General features: G+C 43.2%; 1 protein-coding gene across 1 annotated transcript; it reads left to right on the forward strand.

The window, feature by feature from the left end:
• Positions 1 to 1,421: 1,421 nt before the first annotated feature.
• On the forward strand, positions 1,422 to 3,940 carry ATP5IF1 (ATP synthase inhibitory factor subunit 1). Its single transcript, XM_087820246.1, has 3 exons — positions 1,422 to 1,530; positions 1,679 to 1,770; positions 3,672 to 3,940. Exons 1-3 carry the CDS (start codon positions 1,444 to 1,446, stop codon positions 3,817 to 3,819), a joined length of 327 nt encoding a protein of 108 aa, XP_087676372.1. The 5' UTR covers positions 1,422 to 1,443; the 3' UTR covers positions 3,820 to 3,940.
• Positions 3,941 to 18,462: the final 14,522 nt, after the last annotated feature.

Raw genomic sequence — 18,462 nt, forward strand, 5'->3', positions numbered from 1 at the left:
TTATCACTAGGTAGTGGATTTATAAGTGATTATTTCTATCCTGCTTTTGTGTTTTTCAAAGTTTTATGCAATGAACATTCGAAAATGTGCCCCACAGGCATTTTCTCCCATCTAAGTCATACAAACCAGGGCCAGCATTTTTCCAAACAAAAGATGATTAATAAAAACAGTTCTAGCATTTCATAGAAAGCAAAGAAGATAGTTTTATAATCATGAATAAGAGAGATAATCTGGCCTAACTCATCTAAAGGAGAAAATTACATAGGCAAAGACTATAAAGTACTATTTTCTTGTTCACATTTGTTAGATGGCTGAAGGAAGGTGAAGGCACAATGCCTGTTTGATCGAGGCTCTGATAACTTCAGAAGGTGAAAAGTGCAAAGAGAAAGAGAAAGAACAAAACGGAACTACGATAGAACGACAAGATCAGGGATGGTTTCTTTGAGGTGACATTTAAACTGAGAGTTGAGAGTGAAATGTCAGTGCAACAAAATAACATTGATATCTCTTAAGATACCATATACATGTATATATACAACATTTTATCCACAACCTAACTAAGTCGGGGTATTCTGGACATAGACATCCCAGCTCCAACTGGGATGCTATAGGTAGCATCTTCGTGATCTTTTTTTTTTTAATTTATTTTATTGTTGAAAGTATTACAGGCGTCTCCATTTTCTCCCCTTTACTCCCCTCCCTCCAGCTCCAACCCCTCCCCAGTTCTTCCCATCTCTTGTCTGTGTCCATGATCTTTTTTTTAATCTTACTATTCTTATATCATCTTTTTTTGTTGTTGTTAATCTCACAGGAGGATATTCTTTCCACTGATTAAATTTTAGAGAGTGGAAGAAAGGGAGGGGGGAAGAGGGAAGGGAGAGGGAGGGAGAGAGAGAGAAACAGCCCGCAGGCTACCCGACTAGGGCAGGGGATCGAACCTGCAACCCAGGTACATGTGCCCTTGATGGGGCATCGAACTGGTGACCTTTGGGTGTCTGGGCCCTACATTCTAACCACGGAGCACACCGGCCAAGGCTCTTATAGCATCTTCTTTACCCTAGTGGTCCAGGAATAGGAAGGCTTCCTTTGCAGATTTAATAATAACATTTTTAGGATTGGAATCGTGGGGTGGAGGTGGACGCCAAGCTTCCTTCCGATGGCTTCTGCCCCTCCCTTGCCCGGGACTTCCTTCCAACGTCCTCCATCATTATTTTCCAATCCTTTGGCCCCGGAGACCTTGCTAGGGGTTGGCTGAGACCAGGCCCTCCTCACGGTCAGGATTCGCCTCAACCGGCAGCAATCCCGCCTCCTCCCTTTCATGATTCGCTTCCCCTGGGTTCATCCCGCCTCTCCATCGAAAAGATTGGATGCCGGCCGCCAGCGCCGTTAGCGCCCGCCGGAGTCCGCGGCGTCTGCGTGCGGGGCTGTGCGGCGCCGACAACCATGGCCGTGGCGGCGTTGGCGGCGCGGGTGCGGCTCGGGGTGTGCGGCGCGAGGGCCATGCAAGCCGGAGGCCTCAGCTCCGACCGGGTATGCCCACGGCCCTGAGCATATGCCCCAGCCCCGAGCCCCGAGCCCCGAGCCCCGAGCCCCGAGCCCCGAGCCCCGAGCCCCGAGCCCCGAGCGCGGGCGCCGTCTCCCCTCCCCACCTTTACCAATGTCCTGTCTCTCTCCGCAGTCAGATCATTTCAGCTCCGACTCGGGCGCGATCAGGGAGGCCGGTGGGGCCTTCGGGAAAAAAGAGAAGGCTGAAGAGGACCGATACTTCCGGTGAGGCCCACGGGGTCGGGGGTCCAGCCCTAGATCTCTCGGAGCCTTCCAGGCCTCCTTAAGCTTCCAGTCGCTACCCCCGCTCCCCCGTGCCAGGGGTCGCCCCATCCCCCAGCAGAACTCCCCGGTCGCGGAGCCCATCACACCCTCGCTCCCAGTGACTTGCTGAATAGTCCCAGGGCCCCAAGCCATTTCCACCTGCGCGTCTCCAGGACAATCAAACCACGGCCCAACTTGTCCAGAATCATCTACCATCCTCACCCGTGGAGTTTTTCCCGGGTCGTGCCAGACACCCCCAGATTCTTTGCATTGTCTGGATCCGACCGCCCAATTCTTGCAGACCCTCTGAACTTGACCCCGGTGGCCACCACCCAACACCCTTCTACGCCCTTTTCTCCTCCACACGCCTTAGCTTTGCTAGCCCCCAGTGGGTGGATCTCCAGGCTTTTCAGACCCTCTCGGCCCTTCCTAGACCTCCAAAGGTCTCCAGCTCGGCCAGAGTGAGTGGGTCATAGGAGCTGAGTGCTGGGTTGAAATTCCCTTCCTCACTTCCTGGAGACTTTTGCCAGGCTCCACCCAGGTTAGCTTTCTGTCACTTAAGAGTATGGAGTGGGCTGGATCTCTTCACATTTTTACCAACCCTAAGTTATCGTTTACTGACTTCTTTGCACAGTGAGGAACAGCATAGAACTTATCTCATTTCTGCTTCTTTGGCCTATCTTTTCACTTCTGCCCTCTCTTCCTTGCTCTTAAGAATTATCACCGTGCCCCTGACGGGTATGACTCAATTGGTTGGGCGTCACCCGTGCACAGAGAGGTTGCTGGTTCCATTCCCGGTCAGGGCAAATGCTGGGGTTGTGGGCTGGATCCCCGGTAGGGGGCAGCGTGCAGAAGGCAGCCGATAGATGTTGTGCTATTACATCAGTGTTTTTCTTTTCTCCCTCCCCTCCCCTCTAAAAACCAATAAACTATTCTTTAAAAAAAAAAAAAAAATTATCACCATAGCACCTACCATACCAGAAAGCCAAAGTACAGCCCTTAGAGACCACATACTTAGGCTCCTATATTTTACAATTAAGGAAAACTGAGGGCCAAATGTGGCCAAACCAACATTTGAATCCTTTCTTTTTTTAATCCTCACCTAGGATATGTTTTTATGGATTTTTTTTTTTTTTTTTTTTTGAGAGAGAGAGAAAGAGAAAGAAATATCAATGTGAGAGAAACATTGATTGGTTGCCTCCTGTACACAACTGGGATTCGAACCCACTGCCTAGGTATGTGCCCTGACCTGGAATCAAACCTGAAACCTTTTGGTGCACAGGACGACACTCCAGGCAACTGAGCCACCTGGCCAGGGCTGAATTGTTTCTTACTGAGACCTAAATTGGACTGCCACGTACTGCCCATGCAAGAGGCCCCTTCTTTTTCCCTCCCTTCTTTCTGGCCTTTACAGTGGGCCATGTATTTCTCTAGGCAAAGAAAGCCCTAGATAAATTAGGATTTAGATTGCAGATATTTGCCCTTTATACCCTTTTGTCTATTTCCCCCTCATTTCCCCAAAAAGGGATTCTGTTCTCTTGATTAGTCCTCTAATAAGGAATCGGGAACTTACGTCACACATCTCTGGAGTGTTCTGCTCTAAAGAGGAATCTAAAAGGAATAGCTCATGAACGATGGAATTTCAGGCACCAGCACCAGGAAAATGGAATCATTCTGGTCATTTCCTAATGATGGGTACACCTTAAGATGGAGTATTCTTTCACTAGTGGGGCTTGAGGCGGTAGAAGACGATCAGCCAGATTCCCGTGGGATTGGGACTCCTTTGCCTTAGGTATTGCTGGTTATGCTGAGAGATCTCTTCGGGGTGGTGGATTAGGATTAAAGCCATTGTTTACTTGTAGAGAGCGGAGTAAAGAACAACTGGCAGCCTTGAAGAAACACCATGAAGATGAGATCATTCATCATAAAAAGGAGATTGAGCGTCTGCAGAAAGAAATTGAGCGGCACAAGCATACCATCAAGAAACTAAAAGATAGTGTTGAAGATTAAGTGCATGCAGTTCCCCATAGAATGGCTATATATTGCCCATTTCTATGAAGACATAGTTCTGGTAATTAATACCAATCTGTGCTGCCAACAGATTATAATAAATTGTGATCAGTGAACTGTGTTTAATGCCGTCTACCATCTGGAGAGGTATAGGGGGACACAGTACTGGACTGCTAAAATGAATCAGACAGGGTACCTGCAATAGGGAGCTTGAAGACAAAGCACAGCATGGTAAGTGCTATGCCACATGGGGGGAGTTGGGGGAGGCAGGTGTGACATAGGGGGTCTAATATTAGTCAGAGATTCAGAGAAAACTCCTTGAAGAATAAACCCCAATCCAAGGTCAAGAGCAGCCTGGAAAACAGATGAATAATTGCTTAAAAGATACAATTAAAGGAACCATCAGTCCGTTTTTCATTTATAAAATGGATTAGAGAACTTTTCATGTGAACTAGTTATCGTAGTTCTAATTATCTTTGTGCAAATTGAGAGAACTGGAATTAGAAATTATGTATTGCCTACAGTTAGCAAGTTGGAGTTGAGATTTGGCATGTAGGTTTTTTAACTCAATCCAAGTCTATTAATAGCAGAGAATCAGAATTAAATCTTAGGTTATATTTTGCTCCACCAAGTGTGCTCTTGATTCAAATTAGACATCAACAAACTAGTAGTGTAACTCCTCTAGGCCAAAAAAAAAAAAATTGAGGTGATTTTTGGGGCCATTAGCAAGACATTTTCAATTCAAGGGCTCAACAGATCATTTGCCCCAGAATTACAATGAATTATTTGTTGCAAGACCCTATTACTTGTGTACACAAAAGCCTTCAGGGCCATTGAATGATAAAACTTTGGACAAGTCATTGACTGCCCTTGCAGACGAGACACTAGATGGCTATTTCCAAAACACTTGTCCATGTGCTGCTGATGGAAAGTTTGTAGATAGTCCTGAGGTGGAAGTGCTGAGATTCAAGTGGCCAGCAACAAAATGACCTCAGAGATGAAATGCAAAGCAATGATCGTGCCAAGGTCACATGCCTTTTTTTTTTTCTTTACAACAGTACAAAATTTGAAAACTTACAAATTAGTCAAGGAACAAGTAACAAACATCTTTCATTTTGCTTATTTTTTTTAATCTTCACCCGAGGATATGCTTTTACTGATTTTAGAGAAAGGGAAAGGGAGAAAGAGACACATCAATGTATGAAAGAAACCAATGGGTTGCCTCCCATACTGGGATCGAACCCAAAACCTAGGCATGTGCCCCAACCAGGAATCGAACAGCCAATCTTGGTGCACAGGACGACGCTCCAACCAAGTCACACCAGCCAGGGCTTGTTTTGCATTTTTTTGACTAAAATAAAAAAGGCATACAAAATCCCCTAAGTTTGTAGATGATAGTGTTTTTGTGACTACTTATAATCAATTGCCTTATTAGGAGTGATATTCCTGCGTTGATTTTTTATTAGGGGGTATACCATCTACTCAACATTTTATTTTTAATAAAAGTCAATTGAGTAAAGCAATCAAAAGTTGAAAGTTTAAAATGAAGATGAAGAATCATAAGCTTGAATTCTTAAAAGGGTAAAATGAATAATTTTTGGAGCAGCCTAATTTAAGATGACCAAATGTCCATGATCCAGCAGCATCTTATCTGGAAACTTGTTAGAAATGGAATTCTCAGGCCCCATCACAGACCTGCTGAAACAGGGTGGGACCCTGCAATCTGTTTTAACAAACCCCCCAGGTGATTCTGATGTGCACTAAAGTTTGAGGACCACTGTACTACAAGTACAATAGTTTCTCATGAAATTTGCTGGACTTCTTGGGCATAGAACACTTTTGTAAAGGCATTTTATTAAGTATAATAATGATATATATTTAATACAGTTTTTTTTTAACTGAATTTATTAGGGTGACATTGGTTAATAAAATTACATAGGTTTCAGGTGTACAATTCCACAATATATCATCTGTATATTATATTGTATAATTACCACCCCAAGTCAAGTCTCCCGTCACCATAATATACTTCTTAATACGAATGCTATTTGAGGATTTAAAAATTAAAGTACGCCTGACTGGCATGGCTCAGCGGTTCGATTCCTGGGTTTCACGCTCGAAACCCAGTAGGGGGTGTGCAGGAGGCAGCTGATCAGTCCTGCTGATCAATGACTCTCATCATTGATGTTTCTATCTCTCCCTCTCCCTTCCTCTCTCTTTTTTTAAGTATGTTAAGAATTATTCTTGTACAAAACATGAACATTTTAATTTTTAAAAAATTGATTTTGGAGAGAAACATTAATTTGTTCTACTTATTTATGCATTCGTTGTTTGATTCTTGTATGTGCCCTGACAAGGGATCAAACCTGCAACCTTGCAGTATCAGAACAACACTAACCAACTGAGCTACCCTGGCCAGAGTTAACATTAACATTTTAGAACATAGCCTTCTGCAGAATACAATTTGGAAAAATGCTGCACTGGTTTATTGCATTAGTTTAAATTCGTAAGGAAGAGAAAAAGTAATTTATTAGAACAGGACCAATTATTGTTTCAGAATCTCAAGAAGATTTGAACAAACAAAACTTGGAAAAGGCAGGGACCAGAGAACTCTGAGCAGACTGTCTAAACAGCTTCCTAACCACCTGTGTCAGAATCATTAGGGCCATTTGTTTAAAAAAGATTTCAATGGAATTTCACACTTTGAAGTTACTTAATTGCACAACAATTTATATTTATGGGGCACTTTACAATTATTTTGCTCATTAAATCTCATGATATTTCTGGCAAATATGTCCGTATCATTAGTTTAATTTTATAACCAAAGTAACTAAAGCAGGGAACGGTGAAGGAACTTTTTCAAGGTCGCACAGCCAGGCTTGTGCTGAGCAAGGACTTTACTTCAGAACTCCTGGTTCCACAATCTCGAGTTGCAGTCCTAGTGTAGTGGGTCAGCTGCCTATTAGCTCCCTCCTCAATGTGAGATAGGTCAGGGGGCTTGCCTGGACATCTGGAGGTGGGTGGTAAAGGCGGAGGTTCCTGGCAGTAAATGTAGAAGAAATGTCAGTAGTTGGCATTGCATTAGATTTCGGCTGTGACATGTATCCTATCAGCATGTCGGTGCACGCTTATATGGTACAAACACGTTTGCAGTAGAGCTGGGGTTGAGAGTTTCACATCAGTAAATACAGAGGTATAATTCTCAGCCCAGGCTTCGCACTGAAATACCTGGGGAGCTTTGAAATTAAGCCGATGCCTCGGGACAGATTAAATCCAAATCTCCAAGATTGGGGCCTGGGCATGACTCTTTTCAAAAAACTCCCTAGGTTTTTCCAATATGTGGCTGGAGTTGAGAACCACTGGTGTAAAGGATCCTTCCAGATCTGCTGCATAAGGTATGAGCTGCAGGTTGTTCACTGCATAAGGACACCAAATTGAAGGGGCCAGGGAGGACTGAAATTCAGCCCACACTGCTCACCAAGCAGTGTACTCTAGGGTGATACTTGTTAAGAAAAAGAGTCACCTTTTCTCGTCTGATTTCCACAAAAAGGACTCATTCCACTCTTCTTGAATATGCATTGCTTGCTGCATAGCCTATGTATTCCATTTTCAGATTTTTAAAAATGTGTACATATTAAAAAATGAAGCCCTCACCAGGTAGTTCAATTGGTTAGAGCAATGTCCAGATATGCCAAGGTTGTGGGTTCGATCCCTGGTCAGGGCACATACAAGAATCAACCAATGAATGCATAAGTAAGTGGAACAACAAATCAATGTTTCTCTTTCTCTCCCCTCTTCTCCTCTAAAAATCAATAAAATATAAGTAAACAAAAATTACATTTAGCATCTACTATATGCTGGGCACTTGATACATACTGAGAATACAACTGCACAATAATCAAAGCTCCTGTCCTGTGGAACCCACAGCCCACTGGGAAGGACAAGTGGCTAAACAGCAATGGGGGAAGTACTCTGATGGTGGTGAGTGCAGAGTGCTTGGGGAGATACTGGACAGGGCTTACAGGAACCTCACTGTGGAAAGGTATAACTGTGGCCAGGTAAAAGGGAGAGGTGGTATTCAAGGCTGGTGACCGCATCTGAAGAAGCATGGGTTATTGGGGAATTAACAGTAGTTCAGCCTGTTCATCTGGAGCGTGGAGGGGGATGATGGAGGAGGTGGTGTGGTTGGAGGTCCTACTAACCTTCCAGGGGCTGGGTTGGCCACTTTTAAGCATAAACACTGTTCCTCTCCTCAGTCCTTTCTCCCTCTTTTTCCAACCTCCCTCCCGCCCTCCTTTCCCTATTTTTAGAGCAGAAAACACCTAAACCACTTGCACCCTACTTTCAAACACTGGAAAGGAACAAAAGGCTTAGGAGCAGGCAGAGGAACAAAGACGCATGGGGACACACATGCCACTGCTTCACTTGGTGCCACCTGGCACAACATCACAATTAGCAGATTCCAGATTCCTCCTTGTGCTTTGAGGTAAAATTCACATAACATAAAATTGTTAACCATTTAAAGTGTGAAATTCAGTGGCATTTTGTATATTCAAAATGTTGTGCAAACATCACCTCTAGCAGTTCGAGATATTTTTATCACCCCCCAAATTCCATACCCATTAAGCAGTCACTCTCCGTTCCCCCTTCCACCCAACTACTCGCCTGCTTTCTCTCTCTATAGACCTTCCTATTCTGAATATTTCATATAAATGGAATCATTTAATACATGACCTTTTGTTTCTAGCTTCTTTCACCCAGTGTGATGTTTTCAGAGTTTATCCACGTAGCACGTTTTAATACTTCATTCCTTGTTTATGGCAGGCTAATGTTCTACTATATGGATATACAACTTTTGGTTATCTATTCAGTAGTTGATGGACATTTGGCTTGTTTCCACCTTTTGGCTATTGTGAATAGTGCTGCTAAAAAACATTCATGTACAAGTATTTGTTTAGACATCTGTTTTCAATTCTTTTGGATACATGCCTAGGAGTGGAATTGCTGAGTCATATGGTAATTCTATGTTTAACTTCTTAACAAACTGCCAAACATTTTTCACAGCAGCTGCAGCATTTTGCATTCCCATCCGCAATGCCCAAGAGTTCCAGTTTCTCCACAGCCTCACCAATACTTGTACCTGACTGTTTGATACTGAGGCAGGATAGTAAGAAGCTCGGAAAATTACTTGGCAAGCGGAATGAGGGAAACTGTGACAAATAGGTCAACAATTAACAGTCTGCTAATAAATCACAAGATCTTATCTTCCCTAACCAAGGCCACTTAGGTGCAGATGGTTTACACCTCTCCTCCCCAACCAGAAAGCGAGTAGCTTAAATCACCCTCATCCAGGAGATAGATAACAGACCCAGTTAACGCCATTAGTGCCAGCCAAACCCCAGAACAGATGAAGTCAGGGAAATAACAAAACAAAAAAACAATTAGAGCCAGAAAAATCCAAGATAAAAGTAAAGCAGTGAAGCTGACCAGAGAATGATCCCAAACTTCCCTATACACTATTTTTACCCCTAAAAGGTCTGGGAAGTTAGTCCTACCTGAATTGAGTTGTTAGAGTTTTACATTGACCTTAATACAAGGCATGGTAATACTAAGAGACACCCTAAGGGATCTCCTGGATTCCAGACATACTTTCCTTACCTTCATTGTAGAGTAGTGGTCCAATTTCCCCTTGATAGTCAAGATCAGTCACCCAAGTCAGCACAATGATTCCCTTTGCCTGTTGATTCAGACACATGAGGAGTCAAAAATGGTCAGGCAGCAGTCTTAGCTTCCACTTCAGTAGAATTACTGTGTTTCCCAGTAGAAGCATTCCTCCCTTTGGGACTAAGATCTCTAGGCCAGCAGAGCATAAGTACAGAGGAACTGGAAGTGAAATTTTGCTAGTGGGTTACTAGGGGTGGTGTCATTCCCATTTCCACCTCTTGATTCCTGGACCTGTGAATCCTGCCTAAGGGAGAAACAGCACCATATATTAGATGCTGATTCAGAGCATATACATCCTTCTGAAGAATCATGCCCCAGCCCTGCAAGGTATTGCCACCCTGCTGGCACTGTAACTGAGTCTCCATTATTGTATCAAGCCAGCTGCTTCAGGATGGTGGGGAACATGGTAAAACCAGTAAATTCCACAAGCATGGGCCCATTGCTGTACTTCATTTGCCGTGAAGTGAGTTCCTTGATCAGGAGCAATGCTGTGTGGAATACTATAGTGGTGTATATACATTCTGCAATCCACAGTGGTGGTTTTGACAAAAGCATTGCGTTCCAAGAAGGCAAATTTGTATCCGGGGTATCTATTCCAGACAGAACCAAATACTGCCCCTTCTATGATGGAAGGGGTCCAATGTAATCAACCTACCACTGTGTAGTTGGCTGATCATCCTGGGGAATGGTGCCATATCAGGGGGTCAGTGTTGGTCTTTCCTGCTGGCAGATTGGGCACTCAACCAGCCATTGCCTGGTTGGCCTTGGTGAGTGGAAGTCCATGTTGCTGAGACCGGGCATAACCTCCCTTCCTACCGCTATGGCTACTTTTGTTGATGATCTCATGAACATCACCACTGGGTGATTACAGGGGTGGTAGTCACATAATAGGTCATCCTGGCCACTTGATTGTTAACATTTCCTCTGCCAAGGCCATTCTTTGGTAAGTATTCACATTGGAAACAAATATCTTCTTTTTCCCCCACTTTAGAGACATTTTCTTGTCACCAATTTTCCAAACATCTTCCTTCCAAATCCCTGACCATCCAGCCAAACCACTGGCCACAGCCTATCTGATATATATTTATTGAATGCCTACTATGTGTCAGGACTGTGCTAGGTGCCAGGAACAAAAAAGAGTCCTGCCCTCACAGAGTTTCCATAATGTGAGGGAGGCAAAAAATAAACAAGTATATATGTTAGGTGAAAGAAATAAAGCTGGGTAAAGGGATATAAAGCGGCTGAAGGTCAACTATTTTCTAAAGTGTGTTCTGAAAAGGTGGTCACCTTATAGAGTGAGCTAATAGTGAGAGGCCTAAAGAAGATAATAACATAAGCTATGAAGACACAGAGTATTCCAAACTGAAGTCTAATAACAAAGGCAAAGGCCCTGAGACAAGTGGCTTCACATGGTCAAGGGACAGCAAAGTGGCCAGAAAGCTGGAGCACAGTGAGCAAGGGAAGCGAGAAGCTGATGAGAGCCATATATGAGACTGCATGTCAGGTAGCAAAGTTTCCACCACTGGACATTCCATTCCACTTGGTTTTATTCAAATTGACTGACTTTGGCCTGGTCTTATCAAGAAAAATAAGCACCTCAAGTTAATGAGTAAAGAACCAAATGAGGCAGTTAAAAGTGCCTGGAGAGTTGGATGAGAAACCCTGGTTCTAATTGCCATTCTGTCACTGCCTTATACTTTGATCTTGAGCAAGGGTGTGTTTGAGCAAGAGCAGAAGTATAGGTGAAAGGGAAGGCACAGGACCATCATGGGGCTTGGAAGACCATGTTAAGGAATCTTGACCCCATCCAGGGGTTTTAACCTCAGGTTCCTAAAGAGGCCAGGTAGGTAATATAAATGAGTCAAAGTGGTCTACTTGTTATTATTATGGGAACCAAGAATGGGAAAAGACAAGACTTAGTCCCACCATTGGCCTCAGGAATGCAGACCCAGTGTTAATACATCTTCCTCTTTTCTAAGAAAATTCATAAATTGGGGATTTTATGTGAAATCTCCTAATTTTAAAATCTTAGCAACATATCCAATTTTTTGTTAAACCCAGAGGACTGAACAGTATATAGCAACAGACCAAATATGACCCTTTGAATGATCAAACACAACCTGAACAATGGGAGCCATGAAGAGTTTTATGGCCAGTAGTGACTTGGTCAGATTATTTTTAGGTATCTCTGCTTATCTGAGCTACTTCTATTTGCTTCTGTCTTTCTCACCTGTCTGATCCTGGCAGCCAAATTTGGGGTATTATTCAGCCCTGTACCCCACCCCAAGCATAGCCCCATGCCCTTCATAGGTATTGCTGTGGATTGAATTGTGTCCCCCAAAATTTGTGTGTTGAAGCCTTAATCCCTAATGTCATGGAATTTGGAAATAAGGTCTTTAGGAGGTAATTAGGTTTGTTTGTTTGTTTGTTTATTTATTTATTTAAAATGTATCTTTATTGTTGAAAGTATTACACATGTCCCCTTTTTCCCCCATTGACTGCTTCTACCCTGCACTCACCCCCCGGCCCAGGGGGAAGTAATTAGGTTTAGATGAGGACATGAAATAGGGTCCTCATCATGGGCTTAGTACCCTCATAAGAAGAGACTCCAGAGAACTTGCTTGCTAGCTCTCTGCCATGTTGAAGACACAGCAAGAATGCAGCCACCTACAAGCCAGTAAGAAAGCTCTTACCAGAACCCGACCATGCTGGTACCCTAATCTCTGACTTCCCAGCCTCCAGAACTGTGACAAAATAAATTTCTATTGTTTAGGCTACCCAGTCTATGGTATTTTATTATGGCAGCTGGAGCTGACTAAGACAGGCATCAATAATGTTCACAGAAACAAACTTTAAAAAAGTTTTTGCAATTAGTATTGAGAGTCTTAAATATATTTGTTCATAGCCTTTGACTCATGAATTTGTGTCTAGAAATTTAACTTAAGCAAATAAATGAATATAATGCAGTATTTTTTCTGCAAGAGCTTTATCTCATCTTGATATATTATAATGGAAAATTAGAAGGAAAGCCCTAAATTTACAGCAATGGGGATTAATGAGCAAATTATATCAAATGAACATTTTGCAACAATTAAATGTTTAAGGAATATTTAATATTATAAAAATTACCATGAAATGTAAGCTGAAAAAGCAGGCTACACAACTATGCATTATTTATATACTATAAATATAAGCATAAGTTAAAGATAGACTAAATATATAATAGTAATATATAATACATAATAAATATATATATGCAAATGGGGGGAAGGGGGAACATCTGTAATACTTTCAACAATAAAGATAAATTTTTAAAAACATCCAACATGTTATCACTTCTCTGTTGGTAGTGGGGTTAGAAATTTTTTTAAGTTTTTCCCCCCTCTCGTTTTAAAAGGATTTTTTTAGAGGTACAGCATAACACAGCTTGGCATTTTAAAAAACACAAATATTGCCCTGGCCAGGTAGCTCAGTTGGTTAGAGAGTGGGGGCACATACAAGAATCAACCAATAAATGTATCAATGGGTGGAATAACAGATGGATGTTTCTCTCCCTTCCTCTCCCTCTAGGGTCAATTAAGTTGTTTTTAAAAAAATTAAAAACAAACACAAATGTTAAAGAAATGTATAGAGTCTTATAATTTCTCTATCCCTTCCACCCCAGAGGTAACCAGATGCTGACAATTTGTTGCAAACTGTCCATAGTTCCAGACTTTTCTTGCCTCTGTATAATCATGTACATATATATTTTGGAGGTCACTCCATATCTACCATTGTGCAACTTGTTTTTTGTTTTAACCTAACATTAAATCCTGAACACATTTTCATTTCACGTAGAACACGTAGAGCTAGCTACCTCCTTCTGTTTCTGTGCTGCATGTTTCATTGTGAGGACGAATCTGTTTATTACTTTAACCAGTCCCTTGTGATGGGCATTTTGGTCGCTTCCAGTTTTACACTTTTACAATAAGAACGACGAGCTTATTGTAAAATACGCTTAAGTCAAAAATACCAGCTTAAGTCAAAAAGCCTGAAACACATTAATAAACGCAAAAGGGGTAAATATTCGGGTCATTTCTTTCGTACCTTTAGACTTTTCTGTATATCCCAAATTTTCTTAAATAATACTTGTCACATAGTTTGGAATGGGAAAACTAAGCTATAACCAAAAAGTTCATTAAAATGAAGAAAAGGAGGGGGGAAAAAAGAAATGAAAAGCAGACGGGGTAGCCCTGGCCCCCTCCCATGGAGGCGGGGCCAGGAGAGAGAAGGGGTGGGCCGCAACGTCCGCACCAATCAGAGCCTGGTTGGTAGGCAGAGCCGGGAGACTTTGGAGACAATCCCCGCCCGAAAACCGCCTCAGGGGTTAGCTTTTCTAACCTGCCTGGAAACCCACAACGGTCAGTCCTGCGCGCCGCTACGGGCTGCTATTGGCTGCCGGATGACCCCGCCCATATTCCTGCTCACTGGCCGGCGAGGTTTACGTAAGAGGAGCCTGTTGCTGAGCAAAAAATAAGTGATGCAGCTTTTCCTCAGAAGAGACATTACAAAGGCGGCGGCGGCGGGGGTGGGGAGGAATTGGGGACATCTGTAACAGTGTCAACAATAAACTAAAGTTAAAAAAAGGTAGATATTAGGACTCCAAAGGTACTGGGAGCCTTTGGGTCAAAAAAAGCAAGAGTACCTCCTGTTTACATATTCAGTTCCTGCTAAATGCCAGGCTCCGTGCTTCAAACTTTTAAATATGAATGGTTATAACCACTTTTCTTGAACACCGTCTTTCTGCACTAAGTTAGATACTTTAAAATAACAACAGAAACTATAAATAATAGTAATTGCAGTTTATTGAGGACTTAATCTGCATCAACCCTTGTTAAGGGATTTGTATGCATTAGTGCCATCCTCACAACAGCCCCAGTGGAGGTAAACCTTATTGCCCCATTTTACACAGCAGGAAACACGTTCAGAGAGGCGATGTGACTTGCCCTGGTTCACACAGCTAGAAAAGGTTAGATATCCTGCTCCAAGTACAACATTTTTTGGGGGAAAGGATAGGAAAATCTTAAGGGTAGGAAGAGATGGGCCAGGATGGTGACAAGGGTCAGGGTCGTTGCTCCAGGGACAGCCTCAGGGTGTTTGAAGAGTTGTAGGGCCTCTAGAAATGGAGAGGGGGAAATAGAGGAAGACGCCTGAACAAAGAGAATTGTTCTTTCTGGAAATGTGTCACTCCTGGGGCAGCCTCTGTCAGTGGCCCTCGACTGGAGATCTGGACCCCAAGGTTCTAGTCTCTGCTCTATGACCAGCTTTCTGGGGACTTTGGGCAAATGGCTTATTCCCTCTGGACCTCAGGCTTCCTGCCTGCAAAATGCAGGCATAAGCCAAAACAATGGAAAGTGCATTCAGGCTGGGAGTCTGGTTCCTGCTGGAAGCAGGGGAATCTTCAGCAACCACACGATCTTTACTTAGCTGATGCCTGGCCTCTTTTCAGGACCTTCAGGTTGTGACATGGGACCTGACAATCCTATAAACTCCAAACGGTTTGGGGCGGCCCTCAATCCACCCTTCTTCCCAGTCCGTGCTGAGCTGTAGCGTGGTCCTGCCTGTAGGGGGCGCTGAGGGCTCACTCAGCCGACAAAGCCAACTGGAATTAGTGAATTAATTATCCCAAAGCACCCAGCTGGTCAGTTTTTGTATTTGTTTTTATTAAGAGGAGTGAGCTTTTTGAAACCTGGTTTCTGTCCCAGAATACAATCAATGAAACCGAATTATATGCAATTGCCCAACACCAGTCCTCTCCACAGTGGCGCTAGAGGGTTAGAGTTAATTTCCAATTCTTTTGTTTTACAGATAAGAAAACAGGTTCTAAGAGCTGAAAAAAATACTCTTTCGGTCATATAGCTAAAAGCTAGGATTCCTGGGCAGCGCTCTTAAGAGATAGTTGGCTCTGATTCTAAGAGTCTGTGGTTGTTCTGCCCCGATGCACAACTCCAGGGGACAATTTCAATTTTAATTGTGTAGCCCCACAGCTCAACACCTGTCGTTCAGGAGGACCTCCCTCTGCACCTAGCACAATGCCTGCTTAATGAGTGATTGAATGGATGAATGTGTGAATGAGCCCCAGAGGGTGGATCTGCTTTGTCTTTATTAAACCTGTTGGAGTTGGGCTTTTCTCCTGAAAGTTCCCCCAAGGAAGGAATTGTATTCTGAGGTGGTATGGGGGAATGTGTTGAGAACAATAAGAAGAGCTTAGAAAATTACATCTGGCTGATAAATCACAGCCCCAGGCAGGGTCAGAGACAAGTCATTATAGCAAAGTGATCCCATAATTTGGAATTAGAAGATTAATTCAGAAAGAATGAATACAAAGCAGATGAGATGCCATTAGGGTTAAAATCTGAGAGAGGGTCTGAAGCTGAGGAAACCAAAAACATTTCAAATCCAATATAGACGTACCTTCAGGACTGGAATGTGATCGAGGAATAATAAAAGCTTTGGCCAATCGGTGACCTCAGTATAGCTGACGCAAGAGTACAGAGAGTCTGGCAACAGAAGGTGGAGATCTCTACTAAACCAAAAATACTAGGCATAGGGGAGGGGAGGGATAAACTCAGCCTGTGTCACTAGGCCATGCCCCACTGGGCTGGAAGCTTCACTGGTTGGATTTCCAGAGCCCAGCACAGTGCCCGGTACACAGTAGATGGTCAATAAATATTTACTGAAAGAGAAAAGGAAGAATCTGGAGCACTGACCAGCAAGTTTGCACTACATGGAGCCAGTTCAATTATTTATATTTTCATTGGTTCCTTTTGCTCAGGTTCCAGCTGCCCTAACCGCCTTCAGATGATAACTTGAATTTTCATGGAGGCTCTCCTATCAAAAGGCATGTTCTGGCCCATCAGTTATAGGCCACTTGATCATTGTATTTCTCACTCCCAATTAATTGGAATTCTTCCTTATGCATTAGTTCCTTGTGCCAGCCTGTTTCTTACATACACACTCAGCTCCTTCTCTCATCAGTGGTATGGTGGAGTTTCTGCCTGAGTTTGAATCCTTACTCAACATATTACTAAGCTCTCAGACCATGGCCAACATACCTCTTGAGCCTCAGTTTCCTCATTTGTCGAATGCGAGCACAATAGCTACCTCACAAGGTTGCAGTGAGAGTTACACGAGATAACAGATGTAACCTGGACTATTGTTTGAGTTCAGCAAATGGTAGTATCTGTGCCTTTTCTGAACTTTCTTTCCTTAGAAACTGGGTCACAAAAGCTCATCCAATTTAGTATATCAGCATAGCTTTTTCTTTTCACAAAATCACTAACTTTGTAAGTGAAACCTAGAAAATGACTTAGTCACTTCCTTGAAGATTCTAAAGGGTCATTATTCTACAGAAGAAAGTTTTCATATTGATTCATTCAAAAATATTTACTGAAGAATCACTACATGATAGTGGGGAATACAGAGACAATTAGGCACAGTCCCTGCTTTAAAGGAGCTCTCGAACAGCCTGGTGCAGTAAAAAAAAAAAAAAAAAAAAAAAAAGATATTATATGACCCTGATGTGAAGTTTTGCCTTTCTAAGTAAGCTCAAGTTTCTTCCCTTTGCAAAGCGGTCAATAACATATTCCATTGTTTGTTAGAGGGAAGTGGTAAGGTGTGTAGACATAACAAGGCTGCATCAAGTTTGAAGACCAGTGGTATGAAGTAGAAACAATGCGTTGAGTGGGAGAGAAGACTTTCAGCTGAGCTGAAGAAGCAACATTTTCTGCAGGAAGTGGCATTTCGAAGCCTTCACTCAGGCCACAAACATGAATGAAGACATTAAATGCTGGGTAGGATTTCAGTGGACAGAGATTTGCAGAGGGAACTACTGAAACAAAGGCTTGAAGACCAGAACACTGGCAGAATATTGTGCTAGTTGGCATGGGGCAGAAGACAAAGATGTCAAGATGTGGACCCTGCCTTCGAGGAACTCATAATCAAAAGGGTTGGATAAGACCTGCACACAGAAAATTACAATACAAGGTAGAAAGTGATAGGTATTATAAAGGAGATCCAAATCAAGTGCCTTGGGAGCTCAGCAGAGGGTGAGATTAATTTCCTTCTCCCAAGAAGTTGGAGGCAGGAGACCAAGTCATAGGGTCATCTTTGGTATCATAAGCCTAGACTCAGAAAGCCTCAGAAGGGACCTTACCTTGTAGGTCATTTGGTCCACCCTCACTCCAGCCATGATTCTCTATCCAGAGCTAAAAATGACTTTAAAATTGAAACAAAAGGGTGGAACTCTGAAGAAAAACTGTGAAGGAAGACAATCTGTGGGAAGGGGACAGAAGAAGATGGTAGAAGAGACTTCCTCCCAAATGGAGGGTTGAAGGCCAGGAAATGGATGAGATCAGAGAGGGAGAGTAGGTCTGGAGAGATGAGGGATAAAAACAGAAACTAGAGGAACACTCATGTTCCAGGGGGTGGAAAGAGAAAGAGGAGTCAGAGAAGGAGTGGCCAGAGAGAGAGGTGAGAAAAGACTCAGTGGAGCACCTTGTCACAAAGTTTCTAGAAAGGGGTGGCAGGGATGGAAGAAAGAACCTGAGGTCCCAAAGGAGCAGCAGGGGGACAACGGCAGCAATAGGGATTGAGGTTAGACTGGGGGGCTGCCAAGAACATTTCAGTCAATGAAAGCTTTTCCAGAGACTCTACAAATAAGGTGGATTTTCCGTGTCTGATACATTTTGAGGGTGGAGGCCTCCCGGAGGCCAGGGGAACAGGGCTGTGGCCAGATCTGGCCCTATAATTAGCACCACCTCTCTTAACCCTAACCAGTCCCTCCAGGAACTGAAAAGCTAAAGAACGTACTTGGGAGGGATTTCACACCCGGCTCTCCGGCCCAGCCCGGTGAAGTCCCGTTTCATCACGCAGCTCTAA

Source organism: Miniopterus natalensis, chromosome 9 (genome assembly GCF_054644295.1).
Source record: "Miniopterus natalensis isolate mMinNat1 chromosome 9, mMinNat1.hap1, whole genome shotgun sequence".
NCBI classification, from domain to species: Eukaryota; Metazoa; Chordata; class Mammalia; order Chiroptera; family Miniopteridae; genus Miniopterus; species Miniopterus natalensis.